General features: G+C 39.2%; 1 protein-coding gene across 1 annotated transcript in view; it reads left to right on the top strand.

Moving 5' to 3' along the window:
• Positions 1–21,743, top strand: part of b4galnt4b (beta-1,4-N-acetyl-galactosaminyl transferase 4b) — a 182,049-nt gene that overhangs the window by 1,739 nt on the left and 158,567 nt on the right. Inside the window, exon 2 of the mRNA XM_037534706.1 lies at positions 1–19. This exon is cut by the window's left edge and continues 195 nt beyond it. Coding sequence (XP_037390603.1) covers positions 1–19 — 19 coding nt within the window. The remainder of the gene's footprint in view (positions 20–21,743) is intronic.

A 21,743-nucleotide genomic window follows, 5' to 3' on the forward strand; every position in this document is an offset into this window, starting at 1 on the left:
CACTTCAACTATGGCAAAGGTAAAGGATATAACAGCTGCTTCACTGAATTGAGCTTCAATCACTTGAAAACTCACATTGAGGTTTGATTATTGGGGTACAGAGGTGGGCAATAGGGTAATAAGTTATTGTTATTAAGATCATTTACATTACAATAGGCCTTTCTGAGTGTATTGAGGGTATCAACTGTGTGTTTCATTAAAATGAGTGCAAAATGCAGACCTGTTTAACTGGATGTAGGACAGTGTGGTATGTAAAATGTAGATTTTTTAAAAATCGTAAAACTACCTCAAAGCTAAACACTCCTTTGTGCATTGTTTATCATGATATATTTTAATCAGGGTTGTCAAATGATTAGGATAACTAATTGTGGTAAATCTATTATTTTGTGTGGTCAAAATTAAGCTTATTTGCCTTGTTTAACCCTAAAGAAAAGGAGATATAGCGATACATTTTGTTATAGCTACAGTCATGTGAAAAGGTTCAAGCACCCCTGGTCAAATTACATGTTTTATTTATGTTAAATTCGGCAAATAAGCAGTTATTACACAATTAATATGTGTGCTCTGTAGAGTATTTTCAACATCAACAAAACGTCATTTGAACCGGGCGCCCAAACCTTTGCACATGAAAAGGTTTTGTATAGGACATACATTGGATGTGGTCATCAGCCTACAATTCCTATATCAGTGCATGCCTAGCCCTACGTTAGCTAGGTTCTAGCTAACTTGTTGAGGGACCCTGAAGTTAACCTTCACTTTTTATCTGTTCCTCACAAGTTCATCAGGAAAAAAAAAAACAAAAGTAAGAATGGCCCATTAAAGTTTGCAAGTAGCCCAGCTTCATGATGAGTCCATTTGTATGACAGACAATATATTATCAATTGATTTGACATTTCTTTCGAGCTTGATATCGATCAGGTGAGCAGGTCAGTGAGGACGATGGAACTGTACATCGGATCCTCCTAAATTACTCCAAATGAAGATGCAGCTTGGGCTTTAATTACTTTCCTTGTCTGCTTTCAGCAAGTCTGATCATTCTTAAACCAATTTGTCTTGTGGAATATTGTATCATTTGTAGTGGAGATAAGACTCGGAGACCAGCGAGGCAGAACGTTTTTTTTTTTCATCTGTGCTCTCTAAACTGAAATGAAATTACTTTAACCCCTGGGCAGAGCTTAGATACAATTCTTACTTCTGTTATGAGTGTACTGCCAGATAGCACTTAAGAGACACGATATTTAATTCTTTCATAAATCTGCTGAGTTGTGTATGAATGAAAGTGTCAGGTTTTTGCAAGTTCTTCTCTTCTTGTGTGCTAATGTAAGTGTACATGGTGGTGCCAGGGTTCCACACCCTTAGAAGTAAAGGTAGTAAACTGTCCCTGAGGCAGTGCCCCTCTTGTTACTGGGATGGTACCCTCAAGGGTACAGCTTAGTCCCTTTAGTCAGGGAACATAATTGTACCATAATTTATTGAAATGATATGTTCTAAGTTGTATTGGTTCCACACACCCCATCTCATCCCCAGGCTTTTTATTTTGGTGTTCTGTTTTAAATCATCAGGTTATGAAAAGGAACAAATACATACTGTTCACCTGGGAAAAACGTATTTATGGTACACAGTTGGACCTAAAAACCACTGTTACACATTTGAGGGCACATTTACATTGTTTGTACCTTGATGAATGAAGGACCTTTATTTCTAATAGAGCAGTGATGAACATTTTGTGACTGATACTGATTTCAAGAAGCTGGAAAATTGCATAACTGACAATATCAACCAATATTTTGCAGTTTTATTTGAATTTCCAGCAGTGCTTTACTGATAGACATGGTCGCCAATTGTCACACTTCTTAAACTTAAATAAAAGTTATAAGTTCTGTGGTGTTATAAACACATGTGGTGGAGCTACTTTGCAGTTTTGTTTTTTGCTAATTCCCTCTTATTTTCCAGTTTTTTGGTGAAGGAAATATTTCTGCATAATGTCACTTCTGTGCTGAACTTTTGGTTTGTAAACATTGTGAATGTTGTTGTTCTAATCATGACAGTGTTTAGTACAGACTCTCCAGTTCAGCCTGTATTGCTGTCAGGTAGTTAAACAGGGGGTGACTCACACTGTGTTCCCCAGGGACACGGCTGTCTAAGATTGTGCCCTGTTGTCAGGAGCTTGTGGTTCGAATCCTGGCGATGACACAACCTCTGACAATAGTCAGTACAACCAGATAATCTGTAGCAATAAATTATTAGTACACTTATTTAGCATAGACCAAAGACAAGTATGATATTAATGGTGCAAAAAGTTTTGTACTGAAACTGATTACAGAGCTAAAGCAGTGCACATTCACACAACTTTCTGTGCAGACTGAGTGAAAGAGAGACACAAAGAGAGAGACGGAGAGACAAAGACAGACAGGGACACAGAGAAAGAGACACGAAGAGAGAGCTGGAGAAAGAGCTGGACAAATAGAGGGAGGGGAGTCAGAATGAGAGAGAGAAACAAAGAGTGACAGACAGAGAGAGGGAGAAAGAGACAGAGAGAAAGATAGAGGGAGAAAGAAAGAGAAGGGGAAGTCAGAATGACAGAGAGAAGCAAAGAGAGAAAGAGAGAGAGAGAAAGATGAAGAGAGACAACGAAAGAGAGAGAGAGAGAGAAAGACAGGCAGAGAAAGATAGAGAGAGACAGTGAAAGAGATGAAGACAAAAAGATACAAATAGATAGAGATAGAGACAAAGAAAGACAGACAGAAAAATGGAGAGAGGAGAGACCGTTAGAGACAAAAAGAGAGAGAGAGAGTCAAAGAAAGAGACACAGAGAGAGAGAGAGAGAGAGAGAGAGAGAGAGAGAGAGAGAGAGAGAGAGAGAGAGAGGAACACAAAGGTACAGAGACAGAAAGAGGGGGACAGGCTGCATTTTCAAGTAAGTTAGACTCATCTGGTCTGTGTACAGCATGCACACAACAACAGAATCTCACGTAAGTCTATCTTAAAAATAACATTTGATCGCAAAAAAAGAATCTTATATAAGTCAGTATATCTGCTCAAATGCCACCACCTGCAGTTTGATCTGATCACTGTTTAGGCTAGAAAGAGAAAAAATTTGACGACAGAATTATATGTATAGAGTTTATGGGGAACCTGGATTACAGTAGATTTCTCTTATCCCAGCGTTATTTCAAGCTGTTTACCTTGAAAACTGTAAAAGAAGATGTAATTAAAATGTGCAAAGCAGATGGACTGACATCTATGTTACACTGTTAGAAATAAAGGTTCTGTGCTGGTACATTTTTCTTTCATTAAGGTACAAATAATGTAAATGTTCCCTCAAAGGCACAGCAGGTTTTATGGTCCGATTTTGTACCTTCCGGGTGAAAAGTACATATTGGTACCTTTTCCTAATCTAACGTTTTAAAACAGAAGAATAAAATAAAAAGCCTGGAGACGAGACAGGGTGTGTGGAGTCTCAATACAGCTTAGAAAATATCATTTCAAAGTGTTTTGGTAAAATTATGTTCCCTGACTAAAGGTATTGGGATGTACCCTTGAGGATACCATGCCGGTGACAAAAGGGCCTCTGCTCCAGAGATCATTTCAAACTTTTTTTTGTAGTATATCGGCCTGGATTAAGTAGTTGCATTATTTATGGGTTGTCCTACCTCAGTTTCTACTGGTGCATGATTTTAACATGTGAGAATTGAGCAGTTTGATGCATGTTTGTGTAGAGAGGAATCACATTTCTCTCTAAACAGCGTAGCGCCTAATCCATCACCATATATGGCAGCATCACTGTTTTTATCTTGAAGAGCCAGTGCAACCAACAATGATCACTAAATAATCCAAACGCTAGCTCTAGATCCTGTGTTTATTGCTGAAAATGGGAACTTTGATCCATAGCTGGCTGAGAAAAGCCTCTTGCACTTTTGTTGAAGTGAGGGATCATCCATCTGTGCCACTGAAACCGTGTCAGGACCGCACGCAGAGTTTAGCGCTCATGCCACTCTCGGCGGCCATAACCGCTCGGAAGAAGTTTCCAGCCGTTTTCCAATATGCTTCACTGGACAAGCTAAATGCTTCATTTAGCATTACTTCGGAGCCTCCTGCCCTTTGCTCTTGCAGGTGAAGTAATTGTGGAGGATTAGTTGATAAATCGCTACTGTACCTGAGTGAAGAATAGACCCCTGAATTTCTAATTATAGAATATAGCTCAAGGCTTTTCCCCCTGCTCCTCACTGATTGAGATTTCAACATGGGGGCTGGGAGCTCTAGAGTTCTGTGATGTTGACAGGGAGAGGGATGAGTTGCCGGGACTCCTTTAACCTGCAGGTTAATGGAATTTGGGTTGGCCCACATAATGAGCTCCTTTCAACACACTGGCTAACGCTTATGCAAATGGAAGTTTTTGGACAGCAGCCATTGTTCTCAAGAGAGACGTGTTTGGGGTGATAAGTGAGAGAGGATTGGACTGTAAGACGACTCTCCATTTGCTCAATCTGGAGAGGGATACATAGATGGGGGCATGTTGACTCCTCTTTGGACAAAACAGAAGAGCCAGAGAAGAAGAGCCGAGAGGTTTTTTCTGTTCATTGAGGGTGTGTGAGGGTGTGTTTAAGAACAATATAAAAATGAGAAAATTACAGAATCAAAACAAAAGAGACTGTTATGACCAAACATGATGGTGATGGTGAAGTGAGTGAGGTGAGAAACACACCTGCTGTTGTCCTCCCAGGCACAGCACCAGAACTAAATCAGGACAAAGGCATCTGAATATGAGAGAGGCTGAAGCTGGGGGAGGGGGGTGGGGGGGCAGGGGGCTATGCATATGGCAGAAAATCAGCTAGAATGCAGGCAGTACAGAGTGATGCATGCAACCCTCCTCTGTTAATCGATGTAACCTTTCATATTGGATGCATATGGCAAAAAACTTCCGGTTCTAAAATCTGATTGGCTGAGCCATGTTTAAAGCAGCTGTAAAATGACTGCTTCACAACAACTAAAACGTGTATTACTGCATCGTGGCACGAAAAAACCCTTGTGCTCTTAATGGAATAGTCTTTGACTGCATAGACCACAGAGTATATTGAAGTAAGAACCCATTTTGGTCAAATTGAGAGCAGTAAAACGGCAGTATAAAAGTCTATTTGAATGGATTATGTGCTTCAAATGTCTGTGTTTCAGTCAGAAGTAGCATCAAACCTAGGCTGAATATCTTAAACGGCTCAGTATTCCTTAAATAGTGTGCTAGCTATGAAAGTTTAGAAATTCTGGCCTCTACAGTCAAATAGTGCAGTATGGATGTGTTTGAGTCCCAAATGAGTATTTCTTAACTATATTTTGCACAGATGGGCTGCAGGATACAGTATTTAAATTACTACATAGTGCACTATGTAGGGAGCAGGGAGATTAACAACACTATAGTTATCTGGTAACCAAAAAGCACCTCTAAAGCGGATTTTTTGCATTAAGCAGGTCTCTGTTATCATACGTTCATTGTTATATAACAAAAAGATGAAAAAAGATGTGTAATGACCACAATATACAGTGACAGGGGACTCATTCAGTGGTACGTGGTTTTTTAATGCTTTAGTAAACAACAACAACAACCAGTTTATAGTAATTAAACCACTGCTTAAATTTGACACTTTTGCTGGTGCTTTTTGTTCATTCCAACTAAGGCAAAAAATAAAAAAGGGATACACATTGTATTGTGTATCGTGATGATGTAAGTTATATCTTTGCCATATTGCCCTCGCCTATGTGAAAGCAACCGCAACTGAATGCTCAAAAAAAGCACAATCCAAGCATAACAACCTTGGTCTTACCAATAATTCAGTCATCAATATATATGATTAGAGATACTAAAGTGAAGGATACTGCACTACAACTCATCTAAGAAGGACAAACTGTGCCCTCTCACTGGCAATATCCCTGCTCAGGAAAACATTTTGCACTGCAGTTTATCACAATGAAGGATATTTCGATCAAGCTTATTTAGAAACCCTATGAAGATTGAGTCTTTTGCAGGTCATTTCAATGATACGAATTCGATGCGCTTTGAACAATTTGTAATTCTGGAGAATAGCCATAACAGGGCAGGAAAATAAGATGGTGCCACCTGAGCATAATTAGAGTCTGTGAAGCAAAAGCCTGTGTCCTCTGGAGCAGTAATGGCAACCGAAGGAGAATCCTTCCACTGCTCGGGTGTTCTGTGTGAAAAAGACTCACACAAAACACTCACACAGCCTCATTTAAGGAGTGCTGGGAACAGAATGAACAGCCACCAGCATATTTAAACCAAAGGATGAAGCATTGTGTACATTTTGTTTTGCTGAAAATGAGAATGAGTTAAAGAGTTAAAGACAATTATTAAGCAGTTCCTGCTTAATAATTATTCAAAACTATTCAAAATAGTGATACTTATTCACTGTTTCACACACTTCACAACACTTAAAGAGGACTAACTTTGCCCTCTTTGTCACTGATGATATCCATGACATGCTCAGAAAAGCATTTTGTGATGCAGTTTAACACAATTATGGCAAATATTGTCTCAGTGCCCACCTGAAAAACAAATAATTCAAGATCATAAAGGTAGGTAATATGGCAAAAATATAGCACCACAAAGCAATATGACATATGCATATTGCATTTTTCAGAGGTTTGCGAATGAAACGCACCAGAAAAATATGATTGATCATTTTCAATTCAACATTTTTCTTTTATTTAAAGAGCATCAAAAAAAGTTGTTACAAATAAATGAATGAGATGAAGTATAATGACATCCAATCAACTGCTTGTTGCTATATAGTTTATGCAGTTACTCTACACTGGTTGTTGTTGTTGTTGTTTACAGACTATTTATAACTGGTCTAAATCTGTCTTTCTTATCATATATGCAGTTGTTCAGTATTATAGACAAACACACACATGATGTGCTCTGAAAAGTGCATTAAAATGTAATTTACCATGATATCATATGGCCCACCCCTAAAAGACCATGATGAATGTATTAGTTCCATTACAGTGGTCTGCAAATACTCTATCACTATAATATATAATAATGGATTATTGTATTATATAGCTGTTAATTATTATAAGATAGTTATACATTATTTATTTAATTAATAGTTCTGCAAAAGTTTGTTTTAGCCCCCGGATTAGAGTCATGGATATGGCTCTCCTTTTCACCAGTCATACAAAAATTGTGTCTTTCAATTACTTCCAATGTGCTGGGGAAAAGGAAGCTCATCTCAGTATGCGGGAAAACGCTGGGGATGGCATTCTCACTGTGAATCTTTAATAGGCCTCAATCCTCGGGAGGAGAGAAGGCGAGCGCGTGTGCGGGTGTGTGTGCTGTACTGGCGGAACAGGCAGCTCTCTGTTGACTTGGCTCAGGGCAAGGACACATGGGGCAGGTGGTGGCCCACTCACCAGCCGAGGAGGAAGTGCATGAAGCATGCAGATTTTTTGACGAGCACACTTCCAGACAGAGCACCCTGGGCAGACTTTAGCACAGTGCTGCCAAAGCTTTGTCAAAACTATGAGTTAGGTGCTGCATCAAGGGCCAGAGAAGATTAGCAGTATTTCAGGTCTGTTTATTTTATCTTTGACTGTACACTTCTGGACTACTATCAAGACTATCACCAGGGCTGAACTCTTAATCTCCTAGGCCAACACATAGACGGCTGGGCCTAATCAAAATGTTTCTATTGTGGGCTGTGACCAATGACAGGTCCAGAGGAGTGATTCTGTGGCTGTTTTGTATCAAAGTATTTATGTATTCCAACAGAAGTAAATTATTTTGTTTAAAGTAATGCAGGCAATGTCGCATTTTTTGATATCACTTAACACTTGACATAACCATGCCATTAACGTGGCATGGCAGATTTCACATGCTGTCATGAGTTGTTATGACAGATTATGTCCAATCACATTACCATTACCAGTCATGACAGATGGCATAATGTTTGATGTTGTGACAGCTTACTAGAGTACTGAAGATAATAAAGAGCCTTTTAGGGGCCCTAAGCAGGATTTTTGGGGGCCTCATATTTCACTAGCTATTGTACTGTAAAATTAAACTAATAACAATGACTATCACAAGCTGTCTACATTATATACTTCCTGTAATATAACTACAAGCTACAAGTGGCACAATGTTACCACAAGAAAAAAGCTCTAAGCTTTTTCCCCCTCAACTTCTGTTCTTAGGTTCCAGGCATATACACTCTCTTTTAAGGCATGATAAACCAGTTGCTTTTCTCCCCTTACACAACATAATGATACAGTAATAACCCAGAAGTTTTGAGGGGGTCCCTGACAGCCACAGAGCTCTAAGCAACTGCTTATGTTGCTTATTAGGTAGATCTGGCACTGTCTGTCAAGACAATTACCAGTAATGGTAACATGACACTCATATTACTGGACAAAATCTGTCATGACAAGACATGGCAGCATCTGCAAAGACATGTTTATGGAATAGTTATGTTATGTCATATTAATAGTTATATTTATAGATATGTTATATAACAGGGTGGAAGAAAAGTGTTGCCCTGATAAGACTGCACAATATATCATTTGTTAATTGTTTTTATGACATTGGCCTAGATTTTGTCCAGTCCAACTTTTCTCTCCAATTTAATTGTAGCCGGTTTCCATCCTCTCGCTAGGTCTCCCCATCACACAATGTTATCTAGGAGAGTGAAACCTAACACATGTTGTCTCCAAGTCATGTAAAACTCCACATAACTGCCACATATGGAACACTGTTGCACAGCTCAACGCACTTGGAGGAGAACACTAACAGGTAATTCTGTTATATCATCCAACATCACACTAGATGATGGAAGGAGAGGGAGGGTCATCCTACTCACAAAGGGAGAGAAAATAATAATGCTCTCTTGAACTCCCAGGCATGGATGGGTGTAGCATCCCCGGGAATGCTAAAATCAATGGTCACAGACCCTGGTCATGGAGATCTAACTTCCTGCAAAGTACAACTTGTAGTTCCAACTACAATCTGCCACACCTGCTCCAGCTAAGTAACTTCTTCAGAAGACTGGATCAGGTGCATTAGTGTTAGGTAAAAGGGGAGGGGCATGTTAGAGGCAGGGTGGTACTAAACTTTGCATGAAGTTGATCTCTAGGACAGAACTTGGTGACCAGTGGCTTAGATGATTCTGAGGTATTCAGGAGCACCTCAATCACAATGTTTTTACTGGGGACAGTGGCCAGTTTCAGTTTCTGTGTCTGTTTGATTCACAAGTAAGTTGTTGTGGTCAAAAAATAATGCAGGCCATGTCACATTATTGGTTCACACTGCGCTTTAAATACAAGGCATATTTCAATCACAATATGCTGATAAATAACTTTAGTGCTAGTGTCCTGTTGGCTTGATTTTATATTGAGTTCTGCACTGTCACCTGCAGTTTCACTGTGGAACTAAGTGGAGTGAGTCTGATTGGATTGTGTATATAATCACTGGAAGAAAGCCAGCACCAGAAGAAAATCTGACATTGTGAGCGTTCGTTTGATTTGCAAAATCACTGAGCTGTAATTGAAAATGTGTGCAGAAGAACCTTGTTTGATCATTTTGCATTGGCATGTGATGAATCTACCTGACTAGCCAAAGTGGTTTTATGTCTTTAATCAGCTTTTATACAGTTCAGCTTTAATACCATGCGTGACAATTATTCATCAGCCCTGATGCAGAAAAGATTCGCATCCATGTGACATTTCAATTGTCAGAAAGGAAGTAGAATAAAGACTTCTCTTTTCTTTATAATATGCTGCACTGGTGGAAAACTGAAGATTCTTTTAAGTGCTTTTATGTGTTGTATCTACCTATTGAGGCGCACTGTGGGATTGTGGGAGTGCATTATATATTCTCCATGGTTAAGTCTGAAACTGTGCCTTATTCCTTATATAATGCACTATTTAGGAGTCTGCCTTGTTGTAGTGCTGTGAAAATATACTGGAAAATTAAATAGGTAGGTAGTGTACAGACATTGTGTTGTGTGTGATAACATGTGGCTTCTCTCTCAGAGTGATGAACAAACCCATGTAATGTTAGCATATACAGTTACAATAATCACAAATTCTGCTCCATATAAAGTGTTCTATTTGGACATGTCCTGATCTGATCCAAAGGACCAAGATTCAAGCCAGTCCAGGCATATTTTAAAGGATTGGCTATTTGACATATTAGGCCCCATCCTGTTCTGACTCTTTGTTTCTTTTTTCACATTCTACGTGTGCTACTGTCATTTAAACTGGCATTAGCAGAAACAGCACCTTCAAAACAGAGAAAGGAGCAGCTACTGCAATTCATAGAGTATGTACAACTCTATGAGATGTCTGTTTCACAAAAGTTGTCCACAGAAATTTGCATTTCATTTCACTATGCACATATGAAAAAAAGTGATTTCACTATATTATATATTTTTTATATTTTGTTGGATTTTTTTCTGAGGTCCACTTATGACATTTTTGTGGTTTTATGAACCAAAAACAGTCAATTTTCATTTCTGCATGACCATATTCAAACCTCTCTTTATACCAACATTTTAATGGGATGTGTGTACTTCATGAAAAAAGCAGTCCAAACTAAAGTAGTCTTTAAAACATCAAATGGGTGGGTCTAAGATTCTGGACGTACAAGTGGATATATGTACGTGTTGGTTTTTATGACATCAGAAAAACGATGAATTCGAATTCGAATTGTTTGTCCAACCCGTCTTCCTCATATGGACTATTTACATACTACATTAATCTTTTTTTAATAAAAAAGTGAGAATGATTTTGTTTTGTCAGCCTAGTATATTTGGCCTAAATTATGTGGTTGTATTATGATCGGATGAAACAGGCATGCCCAAAGAGGCCTAGAAGAGAGCAAAATGTATCTAGTATTAACTTTTCATGTAATCATTTGATTAAAAAATAATAATAATGAAAAAATTCAATAACAGAATAACAGGCTCAATAACAGAAACCATAACAAAGAATTTACTGTAATTCTACCCCAGTTCTAGAATATTTAGACTATTTAAAATGGTAAGTTTCTTATGTTTATTTCAGTTTAAAAAATTGAGAACTGTCAGATCAGTATCACTGAAGCACTATCTAAAAATACTGCACTGCGCAATATGAATCAGTTAAATATGAATCAGTTATCAGTTTATTGATTATCAGCTATGTGACTTTTTAGCCTCTTAAAATTGGCATTCAAATAGGCCACAAAACTTTGCTTTGTCAGTCAGGACCTATTCTATATTCCATTCCTGATTTAGTGGTTAGGAACCATTTAAGCTATCTATAATAATATTGCATGTAGTGCTTCTGATTTTTCAGTAGTAGAGAATAGTGATTAAGGACCAGAGGGATTTTATTCCCAATAATCATGTTGTTTTCAATATGGTGAACAGTGCTCAGGGCACCAGTTTGAACGCAGTACATGTTTTTCAGCGCTACAACACAACAGACTATCAGAATAGTGCACTACATAGTGAATAGGGCATATTTTTGGCCGCAGAGACTGCCTGCTTTGAGACCATGTAGAAATTACATAGCCAAGTATGCAGTAGGTCTATGCTTTGCCCTCTAACTGTTTGGCCTTTTCACCCCTCACTCCCATCGCTCAATGCTACCTGTACTGAACAACGTCCTGTAGGAGTATAGCTTCTTACAGCGGCCCCTAACTCCAGGCTGAGCTGCTAACTTCTCAAAGCCCTCATTGATATTCCTACAGTCTGCAGTGCTGTCCTCAGCACTAGCTCAGCTTTGCTCTGGTGCAGTAGATGTGGTCTTTACAGACTTCTTTCAGTCATGCAAGAGCCATTAATAGGCCTCAATTGTAGATAGGCCTAAAAAAGAGTTGATTTGGGTGAAAAAGGGGGCAGCTTACATCACACTATATAGTTTGGGGAGTGACTTAAAGCCCTGATGTAAAACTCTCAATGCGTTGCCTAATATTCATTTCTATTAGGCAGTGTATAGCCTTTGGGTGAGGTCATCTAATCTATTATGTATGTATAACAACTTTGCTGTACGTATTTATTTCACCTCTCAGCTAAGGTTTTTATTTCTACACTATTATATTTTGGAAGTGGCCACTCAAATTCCATTAGTGATACACCTTGACCCATATCATAATTCTCTGTTCACTTAGATGCCCGAAAGAGGTAAGCTAGAAAAAAAGCACCTTAAAAAGGAGGTTGGAGCACCAGTGGCATTTTAGAAACATGAGCCATTTTGGGACAGGAGGGGAAAAATGCCCATGCCTTATCCATCTGCCAGCTTGCTAGTGCCAGATGCATGGACCAGTTAGCCTGCTCCTTGGGAGATAACATGGCTTCCTGTGCAGTACTGTGCTTGTTTTTTGCTCGCTCGCTCTCTCTCTCTCTGTCTGTCTTTCTGGCTGTATCTCATTTTCCTAATGTGTATATTAAGCTTGTCCTGGTATCAGAAAACTCTACCTGTTGTTGATAATGTAAGGTTCTGCGGAGAGGCATGTCACTAGAGAATTAGCCAAGGACACTAAACCAAGGTTGAAAAATATGGCAAAAACATAACATCCCAATACTTGAAGACATTTCCCAATATACAGTGTATCATGCTACTTAGTCTTTGTGAGGTTTATGAACAAATCAAATAGGCCAGTAATAGCTTTTCACCAGTAGTACACAGCTGCAGCTCTGCACACAGGGCCTGTTTATTTGGTACAGCTCGAGAGACTCTCACAATTCCAGACAACAGTATCAGTTTCCACTCCAGGTACTGTCCAAATAAGTCGGAATTGCTAAATGGTTTGAATGTATGTCATTCAATGTGATGACGTGATGTGGACCTCACATTGTGAAAAAAGTTTCATGAAACATTCAAAAAGTCCAGCACGGCATGTGCTACCCTGGGCTCAAGGAGGACACTGGAGGCAGGATTCACAATCGCAGCAGCCATTACTTTAATTTTCACACAAAAACACAACAAACAAAACCAACCAATGCTCAGCTGGCCGCTTTTCAGTGCCTGACGCTAGACTTTTCAGTCTCTTCCTTGAGCTTTTCAGCTCTTCAGTCTCTTTTTTGCTGCTACTCGTCCTTCAGCTCTTTTTAAAGGCGCTCAGGCTGCCCGCCAGATGAGACCCAGCTGATTCTCATTATTGGCAGCGTGAGCACCGGAGCCGAGAGGGAACGAGAACTCGCCGCTCCGCATCCTCGTTACCACCCCCAGCTGGCAGCTCGGCCGCCTGGATTGAACGTAGCGGCCTCGCTGCGTAACAGGCTCGGGACTCGCTCCTTCCTCTGGGCGCATGCCACACCCATATGTACTGTAGCAAAACTGACATAGAGAGGGTGGTGGTGGGTATCACATGAAATACAAGGTAGAGATGGGAATTTAGCGTTGATTACATTGGAATGAGAAGGTGTTTTAAGCATGGTCCACCCAGCCCAAAATTCATTGCACATTAATGAATTTTGTTTTTATTTACATTTTCTACAGCGTCCCAACTTTTTTGGAAATGGGGTTGTAAATAGAACCACTTCCTTTACTAAGGAGCCCTTGAAGAGCCGTCCTTTTTGAGAGTGTAAGTTAGCTTTATACAGTGAAGCTATCGCTTGAAACCTACAAGAATCTAATGCCCTGATCAATGCTAAATTCCCATGTCTACCTTCTGTTTCATTTTCATGTGATACACACAGCCACCCTTGAACTGAACCATTTTCTTTACTAAGAACACTTTGAACAACCATCTCTTTTTAAGTATGTGGAGTCTGACACTTCATTATAGGGCTATTTTTGGTGCATCCCGACTACCAATTTATCATACTAACAATAACACAATCGTCAAATTGTCCACTCCCACATTGTTCAGACCTTGCGTGTTTTGCCTGATGTACTTACAATGCCAGCATCCAGAGCTTTCAAAGCTTTCTATACTGGTTAAATCAATGATATAAATGCTTTCACAGCCTGTTCCAGGTTCCACTAACACAGCTTCCAGAAAAATGTGCATCCCATGAAATGACAGTATTCTGTGCCTTGTCTGTACAAAAGCACTGTACAGCCTCTATTTTGAAGCACGGATGGAATTCTAAGTGGGTGGGAGCTCCTTCCATAATGGATGATTGTGTGTTGTCTCCTCTGTGCGTCGCTTTGATAAGAGCATTTAGCTCTCGCTGTTGAAAGTGGGCTGGATGCAGGTGCAGTTTGTCTCAATGTTTCAGGGTGTTGTATTGTTACATGTCGAGCATGTTGAGTGAAGTGTAGGTGGGTGGATGGGGCCTTGCCTAATGCACATTACCAGCCCTCTTGTTTAGCTGCTATTTATGTGAATACGAGTGCTTAACGTTACATGAGTGCATATAGAGACATTCCTTCTGTTGCGCGTAATGTCAACAGAAGCCGTGAAACATCACGTCTTTTTCGCAGCATTTCTCTTAGATCTGTTCTTTATGAAAACAAGTAGGACATGATTGAAGTAAAAGCTCAGTTGTTACCACCTCTGTCCCTGTTGTAATCTCCTATAATGAGTTGCAGATTTACCTGCTATATTTTTAGCAGTATTGTCTCAAATGAAGATCAGAGAATCTTCCATCATTTCAGACTTAATTGGTCCCTACAGAACCAATTCTATATCTATCGCTCAGCAGCTCATTATGTTGTCCATTTTCTCCTGTTTGAAGTTGAGTTGATGGAGGTAATGACAGTCTTTTTTCCAAAATGTAATTCATCTTAGGTCAAGAGGAGATGTGCTTACATGAGATAATAATACTGGGATTGGAAAAAAAAAATCAGATCTTATGTTATCATACTCCAGAATATATTATGCTTTGCCACATTTTGAAACCCCATTTTATGGCACTCCATAATGACAGAGAACAGCCGTCCAAGGTTTCTCATTGTTTGCTACACTCCTGTTTAGCATGGTGAGAGGTTGTACCTCTTTTTTAATCAAAGGGCCAGTATCATGGGGAAAAACATCCTCTCTTTTTAAATAAAAGGACCATTCACACAAGTAATTGTAGGCTATTTTTCCCATTCATCTTGACATGTACATACAATCTAAAGTGAAGCAGGCAGTTTTTAATTATATCATAAAATGTAAAAAAATTACAAAAATTGAGGTTTTGACAGTGTTATATTTTATCAGTTCTATATTTCAATACCTTTCATTAAAAATTAAAGAATAGAAAGAATAAAAAAAATGACTGAATATAATTTCTGCAGAAATTATAAAAGCTCTTGTTGGTGGGTTTGGAGGATTGCAGGATGCTGGTTGGGGCTCGAGGTTGGCTCAGTGCTGCAGATTGCCAGTGCGTGGCCCAGTGGAGCAAAGCCCAAATTACACTGAACTCTAATGTACACAATGTTCATTTCAGAAAGCACTGGCCTGTTAAGTGGCAGATGTCTAATGGCTTATTCAGAGTCCTCCATTTTCATAATTTGTTTGCAACTTGTTGGTGGATGTCTTTAGGGGGGCTTCAAATGTTTGTCCACAAATCCAGCTGAGCGAAGTGTGTGTGTGTGTGTGTGTGTGTGTGTGTGTGTGTGTGTGTGTGTGTGTGTGTGTGTGTGTGTGTGTGTGTGTGTGTGTGTGCGTAAGTGTTCCACTGCTGAAGCTGGTCTTTGGCGCGTTTCTAAAGTCCACAGCGCCAGAAGTCGGTCAGCATCAGTCCAGCTTTGGCCGCTGGGGGACTCATCAGGACTCAGTAATCTGAAGCTTTAGTGCACTTTCACTGCTGGAGGTCTGTTCTTACTGTCCTTCTCACTCTCTCGCACTCTCTCTCTCTCTCTCTCTCTCTCTCTGCTTAACAATCCCTCCTTCATTTCACCTCTTTTGCCTTCCCTTTCTCTTTATTTCTTTCTATATGTCACTCTCTCTTCTTTCTCTCTCTCTTTCATCTATCTCTTTCTCTCTCTTTCTTTTTTTTGAATCCCTTCCTATATGTAACTCATTGTATCTCATTCAGTCTCTATATCTCTCTCTTTCGCTTATCTGCTTAACAATCCTCTCACTTCATCTTTCTATCTCTCTTTCACTCTCTCTGCATGTCACTCTCTGTTCTTGCTTTTCTTGTCTTTGCCTAACCATCCCTCTTTTTTCACTTCAGCTCTCTACCTCTCTTTCTTTCTGCCTGTCTGTCTCACTCGTTCTTACATCCAACGTTTTCTTGCCCCTTCTCTCCTCTTTATCTCTCTTTGGTTTTCTGGCTTCATCTGCCCTCATCCCTATTTCTCTCACTTTGTTTCTCTCTCCCTCTCTTTCCCTCATCCCTCTTTTTTCACTTTTTCTCTCTCTCCTTCATTCTTTCTGTCTCTCTGTTATACCATCCCTTTCTTTCACTTTCTCCCTCATCTATCTATCTATCTATCTATCTATCTATCTATCTATCTATCTATCTATCTATCTATCTATCTATCTATCTATCTATCTCTTCGTCTTACTAAATCTCTTACAGATTTTCCCCCTCTTTCTGTCTCCCTTTTCTTTCTCTCCATCTCCCCTTGTCTTTCTCAGTCTGTCTTATCTTCCCACCTCCTGTCTCTTTCGTTACTGCTCGTTTTCTTTCTCACTCCAATCTCCTTCGTCCTGCTGAGTGAACGCGAGCGATCTCCCAGATTTGTCCAAATAGACGGATCTAACATATGCATGTATTCATTTATAAATATTTATGTTCCTGTCTTTCGCAGCGGCCTCTCAGAGCGCAGAGGTTCAGCTAGAGGGCTTTAATCTGCGGAGATATTCACAGGTTCACTCTTTGGGGAGGATGGAACTTCACTCTGAGTGGAAATGTGTGGGGCACTTGGGTGAAGGGTGGTTAACGACAGCTCTGGAAATGGCAGCAGTGTAGCAGAACAGCTTGGCGTGCTGTGGAAATTAAGGGTTAGGATTGCCGGAGTGTTGCAAAAATAGATCCCAGAGAATAATATGTATGTGTGCTTGTGATATTTGGCCCCTGTCCTGGTTTCAAAGCCCTGGGGGGCTTTCATATGGAGTGTGCTCCCTCAGATGTTGCCATGGCAGCAGGTAAACAGATGTGAAGGTCGCTGTCAGGTTCTGAGTGGAGGGAAGGTGAAGTTATAGAGGCACCTGCCAAAACCTTTGAGCTTTGTTATCCAGCATGTGTTTATGTTTAAATGTACAGTACAGTGCAAAAGGCAGCTGAGAAAACGATATGTAAAGCTATTTATCTGAGCAGTATGTGTTTTGATTTGATGAGTCTGACTATAGCTTAACTATTTCCAAAGCTGTTCTTGAGGAAGTCCTGTATTTACAGGGTAAACCAATAAACTAAGATAAAATAAGCTTGTCTGATACTTAGTTTATCTAATCAATCATTTGTTCACTTAAATCAGTTGGATATAAACAAATCCATGCTGTGGCTGAAATGCAGCTAGATGTCCAGAAGCAAAGCGTCTTTGTTTGTAAATGTTTAATGGTTCAGTGTCATAATGTGCATGTTTTTGTATTCAAGTCATCATATTTCCCATAAAATAATTGAATACATTCATGACACATATCACACAACAATTCCCAACATCAATCCCCAGGGCCGACAGTCCATGACTGAGGTGTCATTGAGCAAGACACCTAACCCCCAACTGCTCCCCGGGCACCGTGGATTGGGCTGCCCACCGCGTTCACTAGTGTGTATGTGGTGTTTCACTTCACGGATGGATTAAATGCAGAGGTGGAATTTCCCCGTTTGTGGGATCAAAAAAAGTATCGCTTACTTATCACTTACTTTTAAAAAGTGTGAATAAGGACAAAGTTAAATACAAGTGCCTAAGTACCAAGGCTAGTTTTCAGTAAATGAATAAGGAATTAAGGTAAATGAATTACAGAATTACAAAAACATTTTTTATTGATGTGTTTTGCGCCATCTGACATTTTTTGGTGGTAAACTTGATTATCCTGTTAATTATTCTATAATAGCTGTCAAATATATATCAACACCTTTAATTAGATAACATTTAAATGTAGAATATTTAACATTATAATTTAAAATGCTTTATTTTTTTGACCCATAATGTTTTACTGACAAAAACACACTTACGTCTAAGATGAATAGTTGATTGCTTACGAGTTTTGCACACTATTTTATGTAAGACTAGCTTGTTTAATAAAATCCTATGTATTAAGTTTCTCTGGAGCTTCAGTAGAAACAATACTGAGCCCATCAACCTCCACTATCTCGGCTGATGACACACTTCACTGGTTCAGTCTATCAGTCTGCTGAGTGGTCAGCTCTAGTGTGTCATTTCTGTCTCTGTTAAATGACCTTGTTCTGTTTCACAGCAGGATCCAGTAACCAGAATGCCCAATTCTGACATTTTAGCTGGCTTTAAAAGTGATGGAGATGAAGGTGTGTAACCTGCCGCCTGATTTATTCATGAATAAAAGGAATGAAAAATTGCATTTACCAAAGAGCATTTAACTGAAGCCTATCACATAAGTGTAAAACTTTGGACACCAAAGTTTGATGTGCTTTCTGACCTATTTAGATATTCAACTATCATCTATAAGAGTTAATGAACAGATGTCTGGTTAACCATGGGAAAGAAAAAAAAACAAACACAAATATGGTAAACTGTGTATGCAAGCTCAACAACTTAGTAGCATGAATGAAAATGTATCATCAATTCAAAAATTGCCAAGAAATTGTTTGCTTACTGCATTTGAGCAATGGAGGCTGCTTGAGATGAGCTAATGCTAACACTAGAGCTAACCATTGTTTGGTTCTAGCTAATGGCACCATATTGGTAGTCTCTTTGCAGACTTCTCAATCACAGACCTTGGCAACATGCTCATGTTAAAGCACTGTTGTGTAATAAGGATTATATATATATATACACTCCTGTCAGATAATTTTGCTGTTTTAAGAAATAAAACTTTTATCACATTTATTTTTTTTATATCAGTCTGTCGTTACACAGTTGTGTCATCACATAACAAGGAATAGACAATTACCCCACCATTTGGGATGGGGGGTGGCATTGATATTACAGAAAACAATTGCCAAATCGCAAATAACATAAATATACATTTTACACCATATACATATTTCATAATAGGTTATGTTAAATCAACACACCAAATATCTACCATGAGAGCCCTAGGTGGCTGCCAATTACAAATAATATACAAAGACCACCTATGTATATAAAATATATATATAAATGATAAAATAATGCCATAATACTCACTTTGCTGGAGAGGATATCAAAATATTATATACAGTACTCAATATATATTATATGTAATCCTCAATATATCTTACATCTCAATACAGCACATTGAGTGCTGATTTACTGACATCAAATCGGATTAAAGTGCATTTTGTAGACAACATTTTGTGTTACTTATTAAATTGCCTCATTATGGCTGCTTTAGTGAAATGTTTGGATGCTAAAATTTCAGTTAAAACTTGGTTCACAAGTTCTTCAGCAAACTGACGCTACCTATGTTAGCTAGTTTTCACTGTTATCTGCACAGACGTTTGATGCAGTTAAGCAGAATTGCATACATTTCTATGGCGGTTGTCTGGCTCTGTGAGAGATGAAGACTTAGCTACTTGTTTTGTTATCTAAGTTGGCCAGTTCAACACCTTTATATGTATCACAATTACTTAACTGTCCAGGAGGAATGTTGCTAATTCTGGGTTCAGCTTCATCCCCTTTACATAATATCTATTTCCAAAAAGTGCTTCCAGTATTGATTTATGTATTAGAAAAATGTTTGTTGGGGCTCCTGAGTGGCACAACTGTCTAAGCGTGGGCCCTGTCATTAGGAGATCACAAGTTCCATCCCCGGTGATGCTACAGCCATCTGTGGTCGTGAGTCCAAAAGAGCACAATTGGCCTCGCTCTCTGGGTGGGTAGGAAAGCCCTGCCTGTCTCCTCATCACTCAGCACGATGCTAGTCAGCACAGGCATCTGTTAGCTGGAGTAACAGAACTGGCGGTTGGTGAAAAGATGCGGCGGCTTCACAAGACTCAGAGGAAGCCTGTGCTAGCCTTCACCCTTGTAGCGCTGGTGGTATTGTGGGATTGGGGGAGTCCTAACTAGTGTGTGGAATTGGATATAACTAAACTGGGGAAAAATTTGTGGGAAAAATAAGCAAAAAGAAAAAAGCTTGTCATTAAGTTTTTTGACTGCATAGATTGTACACCCAATAATACTAGAACCTGCAGGTCTTCTGCCATGTATTCTTAGCCAAACAGATGAAGATGGGGTGAACTAATGTGTCACTGGGGAGAGTCTTATGAAATGACTAACAAGAGGTCAGTGTAACCACAGATGAGCCCCGTGCACCACCCTGCAGTTTTCCAATCAGGGTTTCTTGTTTTTTTTTTTTTTTGTTTGGTTTTTTTGTTCTTTGTTTTTTTTTTTAATCATGTTCTATTAGTTTTATTAGTTATTTGTAAAGAAAATGAAGTACAAATTGCCTAATGCGCCTTTAAATACAAGCAAAATTGTTACAGCTATGTTAAAAGTTAACATTCACTGAGTTGTTGGACTACATATTTTCTCCCCGACTTTCTGTGATGCAGCATAACAAATATCCGAATAGTAATTTTGGGATTTCCAACACTGAAACCTGGAAAGATTAACCAAGCACTTGAGTACCCATGCACATACCTTGTTTCAGGTAAGTGGACATGGGGTGTGAATGAGTTTCTGGCAAAATCATTACTTTAATGTTGCATCTCAGAGACATGGCAAGTTATGGCTTTCCAGATCAGCCCTGCATCTATGCCATATTTCACCATATGTCTTCATATAGAATATATATTATTAGAGATGCAGTGACGGAGCAGAGACAGTGAAGAGAGGAGACATTGATGGAGGGCCACATTAGTCTCTCCTCTCATCTCCTGGAGCCGATGGCATGATCTTGGCGCTCTGTCTGCTGTTTCCTCATCACAGAGACATAGACAGGCTAGACTGATGTCTCTGCAGACAGCGAGTGTCAAAACATGTCAGCACAAATCTGTTTTTCATCCCTCTAGGGTCTACCCTCATCCTCCTCTCATACCTGCCTCTGTTTCACACCTCTTATGTTTTTCTGCATAATTTCTTCACTTCACTGACGATGGTTTAACAGACAGCGCTAACACAGAGTATACATGGCCTTGTAGAATAAATGAGAAACTGTCGATTTTTAGTTCATTAAAAGTGCCGACTAATAACAAAACGATGTAGTTTTGTAGCGTTGGCAAAAGAAGAAACACAGGAGTAGCCAGGAACTGCTGGAAACAGTGCTCTTTATTGAACACACCAGCAGAAAAGGGCACACACACACAATGTTGCAGGGGGAGGTCACCTCTAGCCACCGGCTTCACCCTGACCATGACCCCCCTTTTCAAAAAGATTATATAGAGAACCACATACATTCGCCGTCAATCTGAAGAACAATTTCATCATGCAAAAAATCTTTAAGCATGTAAGTGAGAGTTATACTTCTATGTAGAACCAACGTCTTTATTAATGACCCCTTGAAGAACCATCTTTTTTTAAGAGTGTAGGACAAGTGATAATAATAGTAACCATATCTGCACTCATTAAACATGATGGTTATTCAAGGGATCTTTAGTAAAGACACGGGTTCTATATTGAACTATCCTTTGTGTTATTAAAAGGTTCTTTGAATTTTTAAATGGTTCTTCAGATTGATGTAGAATGTGCTATAGATGGTTCTTTATAGAGTCTTTTTAAAATAGATCTACCTGTTGTTCTTTACATTGTGT

This window comes from Pygocentrus nattereri, chromosome 25 (genome assembly GCF_015220715.1).
Source record: "Pygocentrus nattereri isolate fPygNat1 chromosome 25, fPygNat1.pri, whole genome shotgun sequence".
Classification (NCBI taxonomy): Eukaryota; Metazoa; Chordata; class Actinopteri; order Characiformes; family Serrasalmidae; genus Pygocentrus; species Pygocentrus nattereri.